The 22,699-nt window shown below is 29.6% G+C and overlaps 1 protein-coding gene and 1 long non-coding RNA gene across 6 annotated transcripts in view; one reads left to right on the plus strand and one right to left on the minus strand.

The window, feature by feature from the left end:
* Positions 1-3,538: 3,538 nt before the first annotated feature.
* Positions 3,539-22,699, minus strand: part of LOC121127203 (uncharacterized) — a 29,451-nt gene continuing 10,290 nt past the window's right edge. For 2 of the 3 annotated variants that reach the window (XR_005867638.2, XR_011782792.1), the window contains 3 exons: positions 4,505-5,215; positions 4,311-4,450; positions 3,539-4,253 (listed from right to left, as the gene is read on the minus strand). This is a non-coding gene — a long non-coding RNA (uncharacterized lncRNA). The remainder of the gene's footprint in view (positions 4,254-4,310; positions 4,451-4,504; positions 5,216-22,699) is intronic. The other variant, XR_011782793.1, reaches the window with a different exon arrangement.
* Positions 12,140-15,921, plus strand: NKAIN (Sodium/potassium-transporting ATPase subunit beta-1-interacting protein). Of its 3 annotated transcripts, none has more exons than XM_040722175.2 (2): positions 12,140-12,271; positions 14,371-15,921. In XM_040722175.2, exon 2 carries the CDS (start codon positions 14,415-14,417, stop codon positions 15,867-15,869), a length of 1,455 nt encoding a protein of 484 aa, XP_040578109.1. In that variant the 5' UTR covers positions 12,140-12,271; positions 14,371-14,414; the 3' UTR covers positions 15,870-15,921. The 3 variants fall into 3 exon arrangements, with proteins under 3 accessions (XP_040578109.1, XP_040578107.1, XP_040578108.1); XM_040722173.2 differs by lacking the exon at positions 12,140-12,271 and adding an exon at positions 13,751-14,308 and having other exon boundaries at positions 14,354-15,921; XM_040722174.2 differs by lacking the exon at positions 12,140-12,271 and adding an exon at positions 13,995-14,308.

Genomic DNA, 22,699 nt, shown 5'->3' on the forward strand with positions numbered 1-22,699 from the left:
TTATAATGTTTCATTTTGCATTATATGTTTAAAATTTATGTTTTTCTAGGCAGATATTGACACAAAAGACATTGTTTCGTCACAAATTGCTGCGGAGGTAATAAGCTCGGGAGTGTTCCGCCTGATGGCGGGGCTATACAAGGTGATCGTTATCCTGGCCTCAATGCCCATCAGCAGTTGTGAGGGGGAGCGGTCATTCTCCTGTCTCAGAAGGCTCAAGAACCATATGAGTACCACCATGGACCAGGAGAGGCTCTCCTCCCTCACCCTCTTGAACATGGACAGGGTGATGGTGGACAAGGTGCTGCATGAAGACATGGACAGTTCGATTGACACCTTTGCATCAAGGAAAGAGAGGAAAAACTTCTTCTTCTAATCATGATAAAGAACACATGCATTTTTTTTTTCATTTTTTTCAAACACATCACCACGTATACATGCGAGTTAAGAACATCAAGACTTGTGAACATAATTTATTTTCTGTCGATGTAACCGTTTCATGGTATATTATAATCTCGTTCATTATCTTCATCCGTTATTATTTTAAAAATATTTAAGGAAGTTTAAATTGTTTAACTTAATTGTATAGTTCAAAAATTTTCTCTCATTCTTGCACCATGCATTTTATACTCCATTATACTCTTTCCTTTATGAATAGGTCGGCATTGACTCTCCGTCTAGAGTTTTTCCTTTTCATTTTATTTTTCTCAATGTTTGCCTGAAGAAAATAATGGTCAGACAGTCCATTGGACGATATTCTTGCAAGATTTAATCTATGCTGTAGCATTTGCCCTGTTTAAATATCCCCCGTTCACCACTGAAAATCAACCGTTCACCCTTGTAAAGCGGACCGAAAAATCTTCCTGACATACGGCACTGCATGTACCCTCATGAACTTGGGGGATTGGCCTGGGCTGTTTCTTCTTTTTTACAAAGCCCTTCTTCCTCTCAGACTTTTTGCAATTACTGACGGCGTAAGCGCCAAACTGAATGGAGTGTACGAATGGAAATTCGTCAACCACATTCAAGTGTCACTTTTTCGACTTCTAAGTAAGCTAGAAAAGGTCAATTCATTTATTAATTTTTTTGTAACTAATTGTAAATGTTTAAATATATCGAAATATTAATTAATTTTAAATCACTCAACATTAATTAATTATTTAATTTGTAGTGTTCAGATTTCAATGTACGACCCAGTATATGGATATTCTTTCATAATTATAACTGAAGCCCATTATTAAAAACGTAGTTAAATATTCAAATGCCATTATATCATACTAGAAGAATACATATAAAAATTCCTTGAAAGAGCCTATAAGTCACTAGTTGTAGCTCTAATAAGTTGGCTTGATATCCATTCGAAGTATGAACTAATAAACCAAGATATACAACTTCGAGGATTCGAATTTTTTGAGTAACTAATTAATGTAACCTATTTCATTCTCTTTGAATAAGAAAGAAGGTTTATGAAGAGACGAAGACCATCGTTCTATTGCAATTTCAGATTACTCCAACTGTACTTAGCTTTACAGTTTTCTTCGCGCTCTCCAACGATCGAAACTTAGACTGACTCCCCAAATTTTCTCAGGTTTTTAACGCTACAGCCAACCAGCTCTTCTTCTGACGCAAACTGGATCCCACGAAGTGAAAATTACTTATACTAGATAATAATATGCCAATGATTGTCTGTCAATCCATGAGTCTTGTTTAAGATGAATAATCCAACTTGTCTAATGAAATTATAATGGATAACAGATAATTATGAGATAATCTAAGGAGTACTCCTTGGATAATCACAACCGCTGTCTTGTTTGTTTATTATTATAATATCTTAATATATATTATATTAGTGATAGTTATTATGTCGGTTTAAAAGAACCTTGCTATTTTTTTCCACTTAGTCACTTTTCCTTTCTTTTTTCCTGCTATTTTTTCCACTGTCATTTTTCCCTAGACTTTTTTCCCTTGCCATTTTTTCCTAAAATTTTTACCACCTACCGTAATAAAATATCTGGAACCCATAATTTTTTATACATTGAATATATGAATATCTTACAATTAAAATAAACATACCTTAAATTATGATTTACCAAAAAGATAACCGGTTTTTATATATTTTCTAATCATAGCAAACACATTTTTCATTTTCCAAAATACTTAGTTAAGAATTTATTGCTGTTTACCAAAGTATATACATACATTATAAAAAGTACAGATATGCATACATTACAAAACCATACATATGTGCTAATACAGCAGAAATTGATCTTAAGTCCTACTTAATTGTATAGTTATTAACAATAATTTGTTTCATTTTTCTACATTTAATAAATTTAAGAATCCTCGTCTTGAATGGTTTGGTATCTATCATATAAGTGCGATGGACATCTGTTAATAAGGTGGTCTGCGCTTTGTGGTTCTTCCATATAAATATTGCACTTGTATTTTTTCATTTACTCAGATGGGCCAAAAATGCCCCATAACCTGTGTAGGCTTGAACAAGTAAGTTCCTGTTTGGACGCAAAAGTTTGACACTCTTTAATTTTGGTTTCTTCGTACGTGTGATGTGTATGTTTCATTCTTTGATCTTCCCTATATCTTTTACAACAAACTATTAGGTTGTCTTTTTATTTTCCTCCAACTGATGAAGAGCCTGGCTAGGTATTACTATTGGAGATAACTGGCATGTAACCACAGGAACTTTTGTGTTTAACCTTCTTCCCATCATTAACTCAGCTGGAGAGAGTAGTAGGTTTATAATTTAATAGAACTAAATAAGGGTCATTGCTGCCTGATAACAGTCTCTTAACAGTTTGGACTGCTCTTTCTGCTTTTCCATTTCCTGATGAATGTAAAGGACTGCTTGTAAGATGACGGAAACCATATTCATTGGTAAAAAGTTTGAACTCTTTTGTCTTTCTTAAATCTTCGGGTTCCAATCGCCTGAACCTGCACCTTTGACTCATCTTTAGTCTCAAGAGCCCATTTCCCTGAACATTCTTCCGCTCTGCATTCATGCACAGTCTTTTCTAGTGTAAGACCACCATCCCTTAAGAGCATTGATCTCACCTTGTCGCAATTGGTTCCAAGTACAATTTTATCTTTGATAAACTCGTCCCTCATACCTTCATAAGAACATGTATTCACAAGGGTATTAATCTTGGATAGAAAATTATCGAAATTTTCTCCCTCCTCCTGTATACATCGATTGAATTTATTTCTCTCATACGTTATACGTCATACGTATAGTTGATAATATTGTAGAGAAAAACGCGTGCAAGGAGGAGGGGGAAAAAAGACATATGGTATCATTGTTTAAAATACTGATGTGATTATCATCTGCCTGCTTTATTATGATTTTTGAGGGTATAATGAATGTATTTATTAGCAAAATGTTTAATGAAGATATACTACGTATAATTGACTTCGACGTTTTTTATCCGTCACAGTAGATTTGAAAACGTCACACTCCGTGAAATTGTAATTCATTATGAACCTTATTCTCAGAATAATAGCTAATGAAACGACAAAGTAGAGTATTTGAAATATATTTGAAGCTCAAAGTTTAAAAAAGAAGGCTTTAATTAAATATAATCTACATACTAAAAAATAAACCATTAAACATTTAAGTTAAATATACAAAATTGAACAATTAAAATCATATAACTATTAATAATAATAAAATATAAATACAGAATATTGAAATAATAGATTGATCCAGATAATTTTTTCTTGTTTTAACATCGGAATTCAGTTAAATATGTCATAACTTTAGGTTGCAATACACAAGCGAGACGTGGAGTTTAATCAAAAAGATAAGCACCCCTCTTTTTTTCATGTGGAAGTTGCTATATACAATTGTGCACAGGATAGATATATCTCTACCGATGAGATCTAACTAATTATTAATAATAAAGTATATGTCAAAATCATAAAATTAGACAATAAATATACTAATAAATAAATTTTATAAATAAATTCATCGTAAAGATTTAGAGCAAAAGCTAATTATGTAGTAATGTCCGGCGATATTACTCCCTATTAAGAGCATCAAAAAAGATTTTTCCCCGTTATATAGGTATGCTTATATAACAACATACTATTATCATGATGGATATACACAATTGTTAATTATAATGCAACACCCAATGTAACTACCCTCGTTGTTGTGACCATTTAAACAGTTGTTTTTGCCTTTTATGAGTTTTCTGAACACCATTTCTTGGAGCCCATCAACCATAGCTAAGCCTTTACTGATAAAAAAGTAATATTTATTGACTATGTAATATTGGAAAACCTAATTATCATACCCAAGTCTTAAAGCGAAGTAAGTAGTCTCAGACAAACTAGTTGCAAACCATCCAAAGCTACTACCCCCGTTGTTGTGACCATTTAAGTAGTTGTTTTTGCCCTTTACTGAGTTGTGTATCATAATTCTTGATATGTTTAGCTAAAATAGAATCATATTTTCTGGTTAGATTTAAAAAAAAAATTGAATACTTACTGTGAGATAGTACAAAATTCAGAGTTCCATTTCGATATTCGTAAATACTTTTTACTGATAACTTGATCATCATTTGGTGTGGATGACTCAAAACATTTTTATATGTATTTCTATATATGACATCAGTACCAACATCCTCCATTAATTTAATGATGGTTCCTCGGGAAGGGATATGTTTACCCTTGTATTTCTCCATAAATTTTTTGATCGTAGATGATTAGCAAAGGATAAGGTTATATTACATGCAATAAGCATCTTTGTGAGATCAGAGTTAATGTTTGACTTGATGTATTGATTATTAACTTGATTTTTTAGATGAATATCCATTCTCTTGATATGAGATGAGTATAATGAGTGGCGTGTAATTCTAGACCGGGGACTAAAGGCACATTTATATCGACAAATCCGACAAACCATCTGTTTCTCATCCGGTAAGTATTTTCCAAATTCCTGGGCCTCCATTTTCATAAATCCAGACAGAAGGCGACGTCATTTTGGGGATTTTATTCAGTTCTCTATCGACTATCACCATCTCATATTATATTAATATTGAATAATAAAGGCGGGAATGATAACGTTCATGATTGATAGAAGAAGATGTATATTATTTAATCAATGTTGCCATAAGTAATTCTTCTTTTCTCCTCGCACGCTTTTCTATTCTTACCAAAATTATCACCCTTAGTCATACGTCTTATCAATCTGGGATGCCTATATCAACAAAAATAAATTAGTGAATATACTTAGTTTTACATCACTGAAAAATTGTTTATTAAACAAATATTCAAAGGATACCACGGAAACGGAAATCATTTCCTTATTTGGCACAATTCAACTTGTTCAAGTCGATCCGTACATAATCGAAGAAAGAATAATTTCTAAAATCTTATCCCTGAAGGTAAATTAACTTGATCTCCCTGCTATATAATTTTCTCCTGATAATCTTTAGTACCAGCAAGGACTGGTATTTATATTGTCGTATATATATCACAATCATTATCCAAAAAAATTGCTACGTCTGCATATCTCTAAAAATATATACCTATGATATGACCTTAAATCAGGAAAATAATAAAAGTAAATACTCAACTACTGTTAGTTATCATAATACCTTAAACTAGAAATGAACTTCTTAGAAACTTATGTAGAAGTGAGATACGTTAATTTAGTAATGATCAGAAATTCCTATTATGTCTACAGTTTTGTTTACACTATGTGTATTCATATTCTAGAATCACTCTACTTTTAGTTGAGGGAACTTCTTATAGTTTTTAATAAGTAATAGTAATGGTGTATTTACTCTGTATTTTATCCAATATCCTATGAAAAATCATCAAAAACTTGTAAATCTGGTCACTGTTTTTTTACCTATATTCCTAAAATATCGATAAACTTTTCAACGTTCCGGTGAAGAATTCTGCGTTGCTTACTGAAGATAAAATGTTTGCCATCATCAATACAACAATAAAAACATTGCCAAACTGCAGTCGAACCAACAGATAATTGTACTTCCAATATTATATTTTATTATTACATACGAAATAATAACTATTTTTATACTTATGTAAAAATAAATATAAGCTAAATGAAAGTCGAAAGTAATATAAATTAAGTTTTAATTTGTCTGAGTATTAAGTTAAAGGATAAATATAATTTAGGTTAAGTTAAGAAATTGATTAATTTAAGATTGTGATAAATTGTTACGAGTGGGATAAATTTATCAATGTTCATAAATCATACTAGTCATTTCTCCACTTTGTAGTTACAGGAAAAGAGAGCCTTCTTGAATGAGTGCAATATTTTTGTTTCCTTTCCAGTAGTTCTAGTAGTCCTTAGTGAGCTGTAGTTTCACTTCGGCTGAAGCTAGCTGAGCTTGTATCTCAAGCTACTAAGTTTTTGTTTTTTCCACCATGGTACTGATCTTGTTTTTGTTGTTTTTATCATTGGGTATGAAAAATCATGCCTTGAATATAACTTAATTTAACTTCCATGCATTCATCTATAAAACTTGCGTTGGGAAGTATTTCTGCTAGTATTTCGTTTCCTGTGTGGCGAATTTAGCTTAATTGAATTATAAAAATATTTTTCATTCCTTTTTTGCCGATAATGTAGGTAAAAAAGTTCATATTTATGACAAGCCTTCCAGATTTTTGTCATGTAGCCTATGTGATTTTGGGATTCAAGCCTTATAAAAATTCGAATTTTAAAGAATAAGAAAAGCTGTATTCACAATAATAATTTGAGGCTATATTCACAGAATATATTTGAACCAAGTACTAATGCATGTAATTTTATGTCTGATATGACCAATTTGTATGTTTCACTTCATATTAAGAGTCATCCAAATTTCCTATAATTCATGTAACTCTATTTTGCTTAAGTCATTCCTTCACGCCACACCATAATAAAATCAATGCAAATCCCAAATTATAGTAGAGTCTCCAAAGATTAAGAAATAACTTGTAGAAATAATAAACTTATTGTCTTAGATTAAACTACGATCCATGACTACAGTGATGATTGTTCTTCTATACGCCCATTGTTAGATTGTCCTCATTTAATAGATTTGGAAATGTTAAGAAGGCCGACAAAAGAAGATTTAGAATGATTGAAGTCACAAGTATCAACAACGTTTTTGGCTCCTATTTCATAAGTGAGATATTATAGTTTTTTCATTATGGATGGTTTATCTTATTGTATAAAAGTATTCGGAAACCTTAAGCAATATTTTCCAATGATTTTGCATGTCACTTATCTCGCTCATGGTCAGAACAGAATTGCAACACTTTTTCCTAATTACTTGGAAAATACCTATTTATACTATACTAAACTAATACTAAAATATTTATTTCTGAAGTAAAAATCTTGCTTATATATTGTGGTATTCGAAAACGATTTATTACCACCCCCAGCACTTCAATTCAGACTTAATGGTTTGGATAAATAGTGATGCAATCAATAAATCAACATCAATAATGCGAATCATTACATTAAAGCTTCTTGTTATAGGACCCATAACTTAAATGTGTACTGATGAATAAGGCTGAATTAGTCTACGTTATCATCAATAAAAGCTAGATTGTACAATCAATATAGAAAACCAAATTAAAATATATTTTCAATATTATACTTATATCCACCTAGATTAATGAATATCTTAAAATATTTTGCATGTTAATTATAGATCCTCTCCTTGACGAAAATGTGTAGCAGCCTCATTCATCTCTACACATTTAAGTTGTGCCTACAAATTTTTCTATAGCAGAAGTTTTATGTCTCATGAATGGATAACATTATCGTTGTTGATTTATTGATTGCATCACTGTTTTCATCCATACCATTGAGACTGAATTGAACTGCTTGGCATACTAATCAATCCATTTAAGTATTTCTTAAATTTTCAGACTTACTTTTTCCTTTTTCCAATTCTAACATAAAATAAATTTTTGTTCAGTAAATATAATTTTGAAGTCTTTTTTTATTTCCATAAAAAAAAATATTTTAGCAAAAATTTTAATAGTGTTATTTTATTTTTAGAAAGACCTTTTTTTAGAAAAAGCCAAGTCTTCTAATAACTTTTTTACTCATTTGTCTCCATATTCAATTTAATGGCAGTTTTTTGAAAAAGCAATAGGTCTTACTTTTTTAAATAACCTTTCTTTTTTTTAATTTTTATAAATGGAAAAGGCCATCCCATATTTCCGACTCAAATAGGAAATGATAATTTTGTTCCATCCATTATATATATTCAACCTTTTGCAACTTAAAGCGCACTTGGAATTGTCAAAACACTTCCGAGAAACACTTTCCCAAATAAATAAGTAAAAAACCTAACATGTTTATTCAACAAATAATAAAATGGGATATATGTTGTGCCACTTTCAGCTGTTATGACCTAAATACATTTTCTGCTTATTCTCATTGAGACACTTGGGGGAAAAAATGAAAAAAAAACAAAACATTTTCATGTTGCAACTACAAAAAACAGCTTCCTTCTCCATGATCATAATATTTTCATCTAAGGTTATATACAATACTAGACCCTTTCTCTTAGCCTCCTTATATACACTTTTATTTTGCAGCAGCTGTGCTTCTTACTTACTTTAGGTTTTGCGTGTTCCCTTTGCTAATTAATAATATTAAAATTTTTTGTACCACTGTCTCTGTGGCACACTGGTTGAGAACACTTGATATAAATAATCTAAATTATCCTAGTGATATTCAATTTTTTCTGTCTCAGGTAAATATTTACAAAAGAAAATAAACTAGATCATGAGTTCTAATCATAATAGGAATAAATGATTTTCAATGGATCTACAATTACATAGTTATACATATGAATACTTAATACTGTGTTGAAAAACTGGAATTTATAATATAATTTTCGTACGGTACAAAAAAAAAAAAAAAAATAGTCAGGAAAATTTTGGTGTCAATGTTTAGTTTTAAATATGGTGTTATACAATTACATAGCTTTATCTTCAATGTCAATGCACCGAGTAACATAAAATATGTTCTGCCGATATGTAAAAATAAATGAAACTGAAAATAAACATTTCAATTCTGACAAATTCAACAATTTTTGGAAGGATAGCGGCTTAGCTATCAAGACGTTTTTTATAGACCAAGATCAAGGAAACAAACACAAATGCCACTCTTTATATACCAAGGATATTATAAGATAAGATATTACACCGATCTCGATTCTCAATTTATACCCCGAGTCCAATAAGGACTTATACATCCGTGAAAATCCTCATAGTTACTCTCAGTCTTTCATGAGCACACACATTATTTATTACTTTATACTTAGATGTTCCCTTCTCAAGCATTGAATAATAAGAATAATAGCTTCAGAAAATAAATAATTATTTTCTTGTTGCGACTACAAAAGTTACCACTTTCTAGTTATTTTTTATATAACATTATGAATGGAGATTCACGTTGAGATTTTTTACTTACTTTCAATCTACACTGTCAAAAAGAAATGTAAAATTTGAAATAAAAAAAAACCTATGGAAGGTAACCTTCTGTGTTAGGGAGGGTGGGGGAGGTTAAGTTATGAAAATGAATAAATTCAATTTTAATATTTTGGTGAAAAAAGAATTAAATCAATTTTTAATGTAATGTTGTCAAATTTCAGAAGTTTCGATTTTAAAGTTATGATGCTGAATTTCAAAAGTTAGAATTAAGTTTCTTTTTTCAAGTGATATGTAGGAATTTAATCTATATTTTTCATTTTTAAGAAAAAAATTGTAGCCCAACGAACTACATCCGATACTTAAACCATCAGAAACACTACTCACCTCCAAATCGAATCAAATAAATACCCGAGTTCAGTTACATATTTTATTGCAAGTGGCTTAAGTATAGAAATTATTATTATGTAGAGTGTCAAAATCAAACGTTTACATAGTTGGACAACGGATAATAAGGAAAACTATTAATGGAACTAAGAGAAGAAATAAAAAATATATTTTGTAGGAAAATAACTCATCATTGCTGAAGGGTATCAAAGTTCCATGTAAATACCATTACGAGTATATTTAATATTCGTGATGTATATTTTGGATATTTTTGGGTTGATATAGCTATATATAAATTTATTTCCCTAATGGCATCCAGATTAATTATGAGCGAAGGTGTAAAATGGACATGGATGTGCGGTCAGAAACTCCATTCTATAGTATAATACAATGAATTCTGACTAAATAGCCTATACTTATTTTTTTTTTTTAAAGAAGCTATGTTTTTCATTGTATGTAAATCCCTCAATATCAACAATTTCATAAAATATAGAACTTCTGGCATGATTCAGGATGATTGATTGGTTCAAGTGGATTTATATTCAACTTTGAATTTTCAATAGAATGATAATAGTATCAAAGAAAAGTTGCCATTTTATTATAGTTTCAACTCCGTATGACGATCGCCATATAGGACCTTTGAAATTGTATTTTATAATGCTATCATTACTTTGTTTAAAAAATCATTTAATACATTCCTAAACTTCTTTGGCTTAAATATGATCCATCTTCGGATCATATCAAAATCTTCAATTCCAAACACATATGTCCTCTGTCGAAGAAATCATTCGGTTAGTTTGAGAAGATCATTATTTTTACAATTCTGTTTAAACTAAGTGAAAGACTGGCTAGCTGGGAAATATATAAGATATTTAAAATCAAGATTTAGTTCCTTCATTTTATGTATTAATTTATTTTTATCAAACATTTGTGGATGTTGCTAATCATAGGAAAGATTATATTAAATAAACGTCTAATAATACATGTCACTATTCGATAAATTTAGAGAAAATCGACTCCCTCAAATGACACCGCAAGCAGAACTTATTGGGTCACGCCAATATTTGGAGTAAAATGATCAAATCAAAGATAAAGGTACATAATCACAGTATAAGGGTAAATCCCGATCCACAAATTTTTCAGATGAACGGCTGGGTCAGAGGTACGTAAAATGCCATATTTGCAGATTATGTAAGCCATAAACAACTCTTTTAATATATGAAAATACACCCTGGGTATCAGGTTGTAGAGATGAAGTACTGGCCGCAAAGCAGCTTAAACTCTACCGCCGCCGTGTTTCTAAGCATCAACGATCCCTATGTCATCTGGCAAATTGGTTTGCGAAAAAAATATTTTCGGGCGATTGTCCTAGAACCATAAATAATATCTTGATTCATCAAATATATAAAATTTGTCATCGATAGTACAAATACTTAATAACTATTTCGAAAAAAGAACAAAAAACAGAATAAAATTTGATTAAATGACTATTTATAAAAAAAAGTATTTTTTGCTTGGTCAAAAGTTATATTTTTATAGAGTAAGAGTTCTTAAAATAGGTTTCTGCATCCAAAAAGTAGGGCTAAAATTGAATTTAGATCTCCTTCCTCCCAATCTGTATTTTTCTTGTTGCTAACTATTCGATAAATTTAGAGAAAATCGACTCCCTCAAATGACACTGCAAGCAAAACTTATTGGGCCACGCCAATATTTTGAGTAAAATGATCAATTTAACAATTCCTTGTTGATCCCTCGTCGTTTATATAATATATATATTGGTCATTTTATTATACATATATAATAGAATAACTAATCTTAACTACTCTTTTAATCAAATATTACTAAGCAATATTATAATACAGGATCGAATAAAATATTATGTATATTTTAATAATTTTATTTTAAAAATGGTGAATAAATAATACGACAGTGATAGTCTGAGAGTATATTAGATATAAATAGTAATTGGTAATATTAACTTATTTGTCTAACTACCAGATGATTTCGGATCTTTTTTCTGCTCTTTTTAGGAAAGGTTGATGAATAGTAGCGCCTGAAGCTTTAAACCAAGTAACGAAACGCGACCGTTAGCTTGAGGAAATACAATGATGCAGAGTTTTAACATTTTTTGCAATATGCCGCTTTTCAGATGATGTCACTCCGTTATTTTTCTTACTGACGTAGACTGTGATATAATTTATATAATAATTAAATTAAATGCTATAAATTATAATTAATAATAAAGAGAGATTTTTGTTGAAGCATGCCTCACTCTCTAAAATTGTTGTGGGGAAAGAAAAAATGATTTAACTAATTAATTTTCCTATTTTGAATATTCCACTAAAGAGAAGAGGAGTTTTCAATAACACATTTATGATTTATTACTTGTTAATATAATTAAATATTAATAGTATAATAATAAATGTATAATTGAAGATACAATGGTCAATTATTGTCAGAGGTGAGAACTTGGACTCCATTGTTCAATTTAATATATATTTTTACAATAATGATATATGAAAAAATAACTATCATAAACACTATCATCTTTGAACTCGAATAAACAAATTAATGGGCTAACAAAACTCCATATTATGAAGGTCTTCTCTGACTAAGCTATGTCTGTCTTCAAGACCTCGAATATGCATCTTCTCAAAAAAGTAAAACATATTAGATAATATCTCCAACTTCTAAATATATCTGGAAAAAATAAAAAAGGAGTAGCTCTAGCCTACAAAAAAAAGTTTTTATGCATTTAGACATTTTTTAGCCATTGATCACGTAGATTCTCGTTTCGCTACTTGATTCAAATCTTTAGTAGCGCCGTCTTGCAGCTATAATATTGATAAAATATATATAATTTGTTTTTGTTTATAAGTAGTTTTTTACTTTTTGTAGATTTATATAGCTTATAATAAATATTAGTATCTTGCGGGTAATATTTTTAAAGTCAGATTTTACCACCATAGTATTTGGTTTATTTGTATTAAGTATTTATTTTGTATTAATATTATTGTTTCTATAGATAAATAAGCATAAAAAATGTATTAAGTAATTATATTTTGATTATTTTTTATTCATTTAAATATTTATACTTATTTCAGATTTAAATAGGTATAACAGCATACAATCCCTATTTATAATGTAACAAGGGAAAAAAATTATAGAATTATAATATTAATTAGATTATTTTGGTGCAGAAGATTTTTAGAAAGAAAACTTAAGTTTTGACCAAATATTAATACCTTTTTTGCATATTTTTCAAGAAATTTAATAAGTCATGGCTTGAATTTTGTTAAGTTTGCAAAAAAATGCCTCTCAAGCAGTGAGGATTACTCTATTTTTTTATTCTCGAAAAGGTTAAAATTCAATAAAATAAGTACAAGTAATCAAGAATTTTATATTGTAATCGGATAAGAAAAGCTAATTTTTATATTCTTGGTAAGCGCTTACATGAAACAACAGTTAATTTTCGAACTTGAAACATTTTTGAATCGGTGCTGACTTGTGTCATTGATAAGCATATTCATATATTCGGTTATATTACTTTTGTTATTTAAAAAAAAAAAATTGATAAATCCATTGAAATTATATTGCAGCTAAATTATGGTCACAAATACAACACTGGCATCCACTTCCATGCTCTTTTTTTTCAATAGGTACTTGCAAACAAACTATAAGGGAATTCAACTGAATTGATTTTTATGGCATTGATTCACTGATTTCAAGGTCCAAAACCTTGATAAAACCATCCTTTTTATTAAAAAAAAAGTTTTTTCTCTTAATAACTTATGTATAAATATTTTTGGAATTTAGTAATTCTCACAAGAGCTCTGCTGGAAATTAAATGATAATTCAGGTCGGTTACATTTTTATAACCCTTTTTGCTATTACTTTGCAGATGAGGTTTTTGGACTTGTTGAAAATGTTAAATAATAGGTGGAGGTAGAAAGGATAAATCACAAAAATTTAATATGCGAATTAATGCTTAGAATTTACAATTCTTAATATAGTATATATATACCATACACGAGAGTGCCCAAGAGAGAAGGTGGATACGGAAAAATTATAGAAGAATGAAATTAAATTTTATTAAAAGACCCTATTATAGTCTTTAAATATTTACTAACTAACCTCTTTCAAAATAAATGCTGCAGGAATATATTATTATGCAATTGAGCAAGGCAGTTACAAGTGTAAAGATAATCAATATTCACATAATCAAGATCAAGAATTTTCTTTATAAATACTCAAATTTATATCTAAAAAAGAAAAAATGTTTCACATAATTATGTTTCCATATAAATATGTATGCAATAGAATTGTCTATCTCGTAGCAATAACTAAGTTTAATGAATCCGTCATACATGAACATCAGTTTAATAATATATCAAGCTTCAAGATAGATCCAGTGAAAGAATTTTAATATTATTTTAGCACTTATATATACCTGGACTAAGAACGATTCGTAAATATTTTTTTTAATATATAAATACAGGTAGAGATATCACAGGTTCATTATGATACCAAAAAATATATGTAGTTTTGTTTACCTTTCAGAAATGTGGGAATAAGAAAATAAGAAGATTTAACATGCCTCAATTATGGAGAACAAGTCTGAATATGGAATTTCGAAGAGTTTAATCTGCATAGTTTTAATTTTAGAACTCTTTAGTTCATTGGAGCGGCAAGTTTTCGACTTTTTAGGATATATGTGGTTACCTATATTAGCAAATTTCATAAACATAATTTTAGTAATTCTTGGAATATTTGGTGTTTTTGAAAAAAGAACTGCTTATTTGGTCAGTTATCTTGTTTGGACATTTTTTTGGATATCATGGAATATATTTCTAATTTGTTTTTATAAAAATATTGGATATTTAAATAACGAAACTCAGGATTTATTAAGCTTAGGAACTGGAAGTTTTAGTTGGTGGTTTGTGAATGGCGTAGGATGTGAGGCTGAATATCATTTTAATACTGAGGACATAATTAACGCAAAACCAACACCATATAGACCTTCCAATGTAAAAGGATGTAAAATGAACTACGAAGATATTGAAGTTTGCCATGCAGGTATCCAAATTATTTTAGGGCTACTGGGTATGATTTTAGGTATTATAATCAGTATTCAAACAAATAAGGTTACATGTCATTCAAGTAAATCAATGTACTCAATAAAATATAGTCCTAAAATTGAGTCAAATAGACGTAATCAATCTTCTGACTCTACCACACTTCAAATGACAATTAGAAGAATGAAAAGACGACATCATACAAGAAATTCTCGACAACTAGAATCACAAGTACGATTTAATCAACCTAACCAACGAAATCTCAAGAATATTCGTAATCCACGTTTTATAAGTTCTCCAAGGCATAATTATGTCGTTAATCCAATCAATAGACTTATAAAGGAAGTCGGACAAAAATCTAATGAAAACAAAAATACTAATTCATCCAATAATCAAGAACTTAATAACTCGTTATTTGAGTATTCAAGACCAAATTCATTATATGGTACGATGATTGTGAATGAAAAGGAAAAAGTCGATAGATCTCCTTCTAGGTTAACATCTTATTCAAATTTTCATCAACAAAGAAAAGTGTTAACGGAGAACAATAATGTTCCAAATGTTTTTACTCAAGATTTATTAAGTCCAGAAGAAGATTTACCCCTTCCACCTCCACCTATTACTCAACATTTTCAACAAGTTCCTAAACCTGCTCAGCAATGTAATAATAAAAATTATTATGAAAATGTGACAGGTAACAAACCTACATTAACATCTAATTTCCAACAGAGCCCTTCCGAGACTTACTGGGATTCCAAAAATCTTTATGCTGAGTTTGATAAGAAAAATAACGCTTTTCTCCGTAAAGAAAATGGGTCTATCAAGGTTACAGACCATGAAATCAGTGGAGCAATACCCAAAAAATCAATTCAGTTTAATTCCCTTATTGATGGAGAAGTTTGTTTGCAAGTACCTATTGACAAAAAAGAGCATAGAAATGGATGCCAATGTTATATTTGTCAGCATAATTTAACTGCAATATAATTTCAATGGATTTATCATTTAAAAATAATAATAAACGTAATTTAACTGAATATATGAATTTGCTTAATATTATATGAATAACACAAGTTAACACAGATCAAAATGTGTTTGAAGTTCAAAAATTAACTTTTATTTTATTTGAATCTACAAATAGTTTTTCATATCAGATTATAGTTTTCTTGCTTTAATTATTTACATCTATTTTTATTTTTTCATTCAAAAACTTTATTTGTTCCAAGGGAGGCTGAAACAACATCTTAAAATTTCGAGCTATAGGTACTTATGAAACTTATTTAGCCTTAGTAGAGGGTAACAAAATTTTCCAGACATAACACTAGACACTTGTATTGTAATCATATCATGGATCGTTAAAATTTCTTTGGGAAAAAGACATAACCTCGAAACTAAATGTGCCATCAAAAGGGCAAAAAAAAAAACGACTTCTTTTTTGGAAAATGACGAAAAATGTCCACAGTAAAAGCAGTGTCATACGTCGTAGAAGATTTCCACAATATTCTTTAGGAGGCAGACTGGGAAGGATAAATGTAAAACAGAATAGAATTAGATAAATCTGTTCACATCATAAGGTATTGATATATTTTATTATTAGAAATTAGAGAACACCATTCTTGTTTTGGGTTAGAGGATAAATCAATGATCATTTTCCTTAATATTTTATAGAGAAAATGATCTAACTGAACTAGTCTTCCCCAAGTTGTTTCCTTTGACTTTTTTTTCTTCTGTAGCCAACTTTTTTCAGCTTCGATTGTTTATGAACCTTTCAAAATAGTTTTTATTTTAATTAAATTCTCCATGGCTTTCTCAATAAATTACAAGAACATTGGTTCTATCCTTAACTGAGCATCCCTCAATTTCTGAATCTTTTTATGAGTCAACTGCTTTAATGGGAGGGTTATTCTTTTATTTCATTTTCTTACTTATAGCAAATAACGAAAGTAAAATTTCAATCCACTTCTTCATCTATGATTCCGAATTATCTTCCACAGGAATAGTTATATCATTGCCATATGTCTCTAAAATATGTTTTTACTTTCTAAAATTAAATCCAAATCCAGAGTACTTTCACCTAATATTCTGAGCAAATTCCTCAATTGCATAAATAAAAAGAAAATGAGCTACTGGTCATTCCGGTCTTCAGCTCCTTTTAAGAAGAGTTGGAGGATTTTCAAGACCATCCAAGGTGATTGCAGAAGTCCCATTTAATAACAGTGCCCACACTTAGTTAAAAAACGAGTGGGTAGTAATTTTTTGACATAATAAAAGATATGTCGATAATAAATAGAATCAAACGCGTTACTGAAATCAATTGCAAGAATAACACAGAATATATTATTTGAATCCATATTGTTGTGTGATAGATCTGAAATCTTTTTGGGTTTTAAGAAGCTTTTCTAATGAGCTCCAATCTTTTTGTTGAGAATCGGCTCTATACTAAAAAAATAAAAATATTCTATGTTTTATTCAATAAATAGACCTATTTAAAAAATATACATATTCGTGGTTTTTCGTTAAAATTTGTATTTTTTAAGTGATTCTATTTTACATGAGGGTGTACCTGCAAATATAAAACATTATCTAAATATTGCTTACAATTTTCATTCCACGATAATGAAGTCGCACGATGTAATATATAATGATACTGTGCTGCGTACAATATTGAATAATGTAATTTCTAATTATATTAATTCCCCTATCATCATGAATGGATCTCTTCATTGTTTGGATCCTAGATTTTATTTCCCAAGGAAGAAGTCAAATTTAATCTCTTGTGAGACCTGATAGTTTTTTTTTAATTATATAGATATCATTTTATTGTATTTAGTGACAATAAAAGGATTATCGCAAAAACCATTCATAAAACTCAAATGGCTAACCAAATGAACCAGGTTATTTTTTTTTTTTTTTTTAAATTGAAATTTAATCCAATCAATAATTTGGGTTTGCACGATGTTGTCATCGGTTCTTTTAAGCTTATCTTCGGTATTGTCATATTTTATCTGAAGTCTTGCATCTCAAGTATTACATCCATATATTGATTTAAAAGATCTCAATTTTTGACAAAAACTATATTATCTTTCAAAACTACCATTGTTTGCATTTATATAGCTATGAAAAGTATTTTTCAACTTATTTTGTTATTGTAAGAACTTTGGAATAAGACTTTATTAAGTATAATACTTCTACAACATAGGTAAACTGAATAATATAAGAAATATGTAAACTAGCTAAAACTCTAAGATCATGTCATTGATCCTAACTAAATGAAATTGAATTGAAATCAAATCTAAGTAAAATGAGAATGTAGGAAACAAAATTGCTCAATCTATCAGGAAATTGTGTTTACTTCGAATTCCTACGTCAATTTCTTTTTTCATGTGTTCTTGTTGAATATTCGTTGAAAAATAAGGACACGTTTCATCTAGATGATTTATTTTCCATATTAATTTGGATTTCTTTTGTATCTTTGGCTTACGGAGATAAATCTCTAATTGGCAAAGTATCATATATATAAAAATAGCAGGGAATCAGTAGGGTTACGATCATGTAAATCTGATTGACTTAAAAAATTTCAACTTTTTCTACAACATAATCTATTTTGTTAATCATAAGTCTATAAAGAATACTTATCTATATTCTAAGAGCTCTGATGGCAATGAAAAACCACTAGTTGATCTACGTGGAGGAATGAATATACTTTTTATTTTTTTTAAATAGACATCGATGGATGCAAGAATACATCTGAAATTGGCATTGCCCCTCTGAATGAAGGGTAAAGAAATGTAACCAGACAATTAATAATATTGTGATTATTATAGACGAAATGAAAGGGTGAAATGTTTTTTGTGAAAACTAGTGTCTTTTGTTTTGTTTGCTTTATGCTGTCGATGACCTCTATAAAGACTTTAATATATATTTTTCAAATCTATACTTTAAAAAAAATGAAAAATGTAGCAAATAAATAGGAAACAATACATATAGGCTTTTGCAACTTTAGTGTTATTATAATGAATTAAAAAAAATTATGTAATACATTTCAAATAACATATCAATATATACTCATAAAAAAATTATCTGAAAGATTAGTCAACTTTTATTTTTATCAAAAAAATTGCCAAATCGAAATTCGGGAAGAAATTCACAAAAAAAATGTTAAAATAATTTTTTACAGAATCAGTTATAAGTAATTGTAAAGAGAAACAAAACCTACAAATATTTTTTTTGTACTTGCAAAAATTAAAAAAAATATTGTGAATAATGATTTCGAGAAAATAACCCGCAATACTCTACCATGTAATGATTTTTGTACATAAAATTTTATAACCAAAAAGCACCTTTTTGTGGCAATTCTTCTTAAAAATTAACAAAAAAGACAAAAATTAAAAAAAAAAAAAAATCCTTCAGTACATTTACTGCAATAGCTTTTATTTTTTTGAGGACTTTTTGACAAAACCTTTCCTTTTCAAAAAATTCAAGCATCACCTTATGATTTATTCTCCTTTCAAGAAAAAAAAGAAAAAAGTAATGAAACTATGTTCGAATCAGTGTGATTCACTAACATGCTTGAACCATATCGTTATAAGGATATTACCACCGTTACGTCATAGACAAACAAATGAACTACTGATTACTCCAATGGATGGAAATTTAATTATGATTCTTTGCTGGGACATGAAGGAGGCTTTTCGTCGCCCTTCGTTACATCCATCCATATTCAATTCAATCTACATATAGAGCTTAAACTATGCACACGTCTGTTGTTATTATTTCGCGTCTTATATTTAATTAGTAAGTTACTACCGTTCACTTACTATTATTCTTGGTTATTGAGAACCCTAAATCCTCACATAGTCTTTCTGCCAACTTAGAACCTAAGTAGAATCGTAGTTTCTCGATATACTCAAGGATTGCCCTGATATTTTTTGATTTCCATATTGTATTTTTGCTGATCTTTTGTGGTCTCGTTGAATAATAGTTCTCGGGACAACCAAAAGGTAACCATCGTGATAGTTATGTATTTAACAAGCGGTTGGTAGTTTTATAGATGAGGGAGTCCAACGATTAAGACTTTAGTTTAAGGTTTCTACATAGAGATAATACATTTATAAGTAATTATAAAAAGATTGTTTGTGGTATTTTGAACATTAGTTCTTAGAACAGCCAAAGTGTAGCCATCGTGATGGTTACTTAGTTAACAAGCGCTTGGTAGTCGTATCGATCGGAGAGACCAACGATTAAGACTTTGTTCTATGGTTTCTATTTAGAAATAAAAGAAACATTACGATAAATAAGATTAAAAATTGATGGTCACAAATTCCAATTTTTTGAATATATTTATGTTATTTTTTTTCGATTTCCATATCATATTTTTGCTAATGTTTTTGTGGTCTATTAGACAAAAGTTCTTGGGACGTCCAAGGAGTAGCCATCGTGATAGTTACGTAGTCTGAAAGGTTGGAAGATCCAACGAGAAAGATTTCACTCTTATGGTTTCTACAAAGATATATTTCAATTTAGACACAAGTAACTATAGAAAGATCGTTTGTGGAAGTTTGAGGATTAGTTCTTGAAACAGCCAAAGGGTAGCCATCGTGTTAGTTACGAATTTAACAAGCGGTTGGTAGTCTCATAGACTGGGGAGTCCAACGATTAAGACTTTACTTTTAAGGTTTCTACATAGATTTAGACACAAACACTAAGAACACAATTCGTCAGAAATATTAATATTAAATTATATTTGTTTTACATATTGAAGTCTCTGATAATAATAATTCTAACTAATAATATTATTCTGTTCCTATATTATAACAAATTGAGTGTAGTTAATTATAACTAGTAAAATATTAACTAAGTTTAATACAGTTTGAATTTTCCTTGATGCATACTTTCTTTGGAGCCATTTCCCCTACAATGCAAGCGGATTGGAAAGGCTATAAATTCAAAGTATAACAGGAATACTCTCATTACTTTGAAAAGAACAAAGGTTCTGAAGCTCCATTACCTCCATGGACTGCAGGAAAAGTGGAGAACTTGAACTCTTTTAATACATGGATAAGCCTTTATAAGGCTAGAATTCCTAATATAAAAGTTCCAAAAAATACATCTACGGCAAATGATTTTGATTTTGCTATATCTCAAAAATTAAATTGCAAATTATGTAAAAAAGACCATGTTATTTAGAAATGCCCCACTGCATTGGGGATGTCAGAAGTGGAGTTTAATAAAGTTTACATAGGCAGCAGATGGTGCTTCAAGTGTCTGGATCCATTCAAATCTGATCACAATTTTTTTAAAGAATGCCTTAAATGTAAAGAAAATGCAAAATCAAATCATTCTTCAATAGCTTGTCCTAAAAGTAAGTTCAGGACGGGTCCTTTGCACTACCGTCAATTCAAAGAGAAACAAGTGCAAAGAACTGTAAAACGTACAAGTGACTCTAATAAAGAAGAGATCACAAAAATTGCGAAAATTATGGGAGAACAAATTGGTACTTTAATCACTTCAGCATTACTTCCAAGAAACCTTTAAGGGAAGAGTCCAAGTAAAGACATAGTTTAAATTACAGACTCTCTTCTGAACATTCAAAGAACTCAGAGAGGTAAAGGTCATTGTAAAATCTGGGAAGAACGTCGAATAATTAAAATACTTGACCATGTTCAAGATTCATCAATTCCATTTTGTTCAGGTATTCTTAATCCTGCAGATTTTCCACGTAGAGGTCTCACATTAGATGAATTAAAAATTAATAAAGATCTTTGGTTATCTAGGCCGTAATTCCTTCTTAAATCAAAAGAGATGTGGCGAAAACAACCATTATCAAGTCCTCTTGAAGTAGATAAAAATTTAACAATTTATAATAATAATAATTTAAAATCAAAAAATGATCTGAATATATACTACCATCAAATTACGACTCAAAATAAGCAATCAATAGAGGAAACAAAAACACATATATTTAACATAAATTATATAACTAATGAAGTACGACAAGACTCATTAGAATTTGTGGATAAATTAATATACAAGTTGCAAAGTCATGCTCAACCTTAGATTTTCTTAACACATTTTGACGATTTGTTGAAAACTATGGCTGACCTTCCAAATTTTTTTTACTAAAGACCCGAATAATGCCTTGAAAGGAAAGTAACTTAGACACCCCACAAATTATAAAGTTATATGGTGCATAGTTTCACAATACAAGGTAGATGTTACAGACATTAAAGTATTGTTTCTCTGAAGTCAAACTTCGATCCGTTAGTGAGACTTCCTGGAAGGATCTACAGCTTTACAAACTGGAGGTCTATCAATTCCAGTCAAAATTGAGTGGCATATACAAAGACAGAAAATTTCGTATTCTGACGAACCCGTTATTTTCTGGGGGGTTCTGTTGGAATCTGAGACTTTTGTACTCTGCACATATAATCAGCCATTGCAACCCTAATTATTCCCTCCTAAAAGGAGGTTTTTTCTGTTCTTTTAATTATTCCATTTAATCTAAATATAGAGCTTAAACTATACACACGTCTGCTGTTATTATTTCGCGTTTTATATTTAATTAGTAAATAAGTTATTACAGTTCACTTATCATCATTCTTGGTTATTGAGAGTCCTAAATCCTCACACTCATCATCTTCACTTTGATGATAATGTAAAAGAAGTGGAAACCTTATTTTTCAAGTGAATGAGTATAAAGTTCAATCATGAATTACTCCTTGACACGTAGAGACGAATTATTAACATAAGGAGAGTTCGAAAGAAAATTTACTAGCAATGATACATTTTATACTTTTTGGGATTTTGTGTTAATTATT

This window comes from Lepeophtheirus salmonis, chromosome 12 (assembly GCF_016086655.4).
Source record: "Lepeophtheirus salmonis chromosome 12, UVic_Lsal_1.4, whole genome shotgun sequence".
In the NCBI taxonomy this organism is placed as follows: Eukaryota; Metazoa; Arthropoda; class Copepoda; order Siphonostomatoida; family Caligidae; genus Lepeophtheirus; species Lepeophtheirus salmonis.

Excerpts from the sequence above, each read along its gene's own strand:
- NKAIN (XM_040722175.2), top strand. The coding sequence starts at position 14,415 with ATGGAGAACAAGTCTGAATATGGAATTTCGAAGAGTTTAATCTGCATA.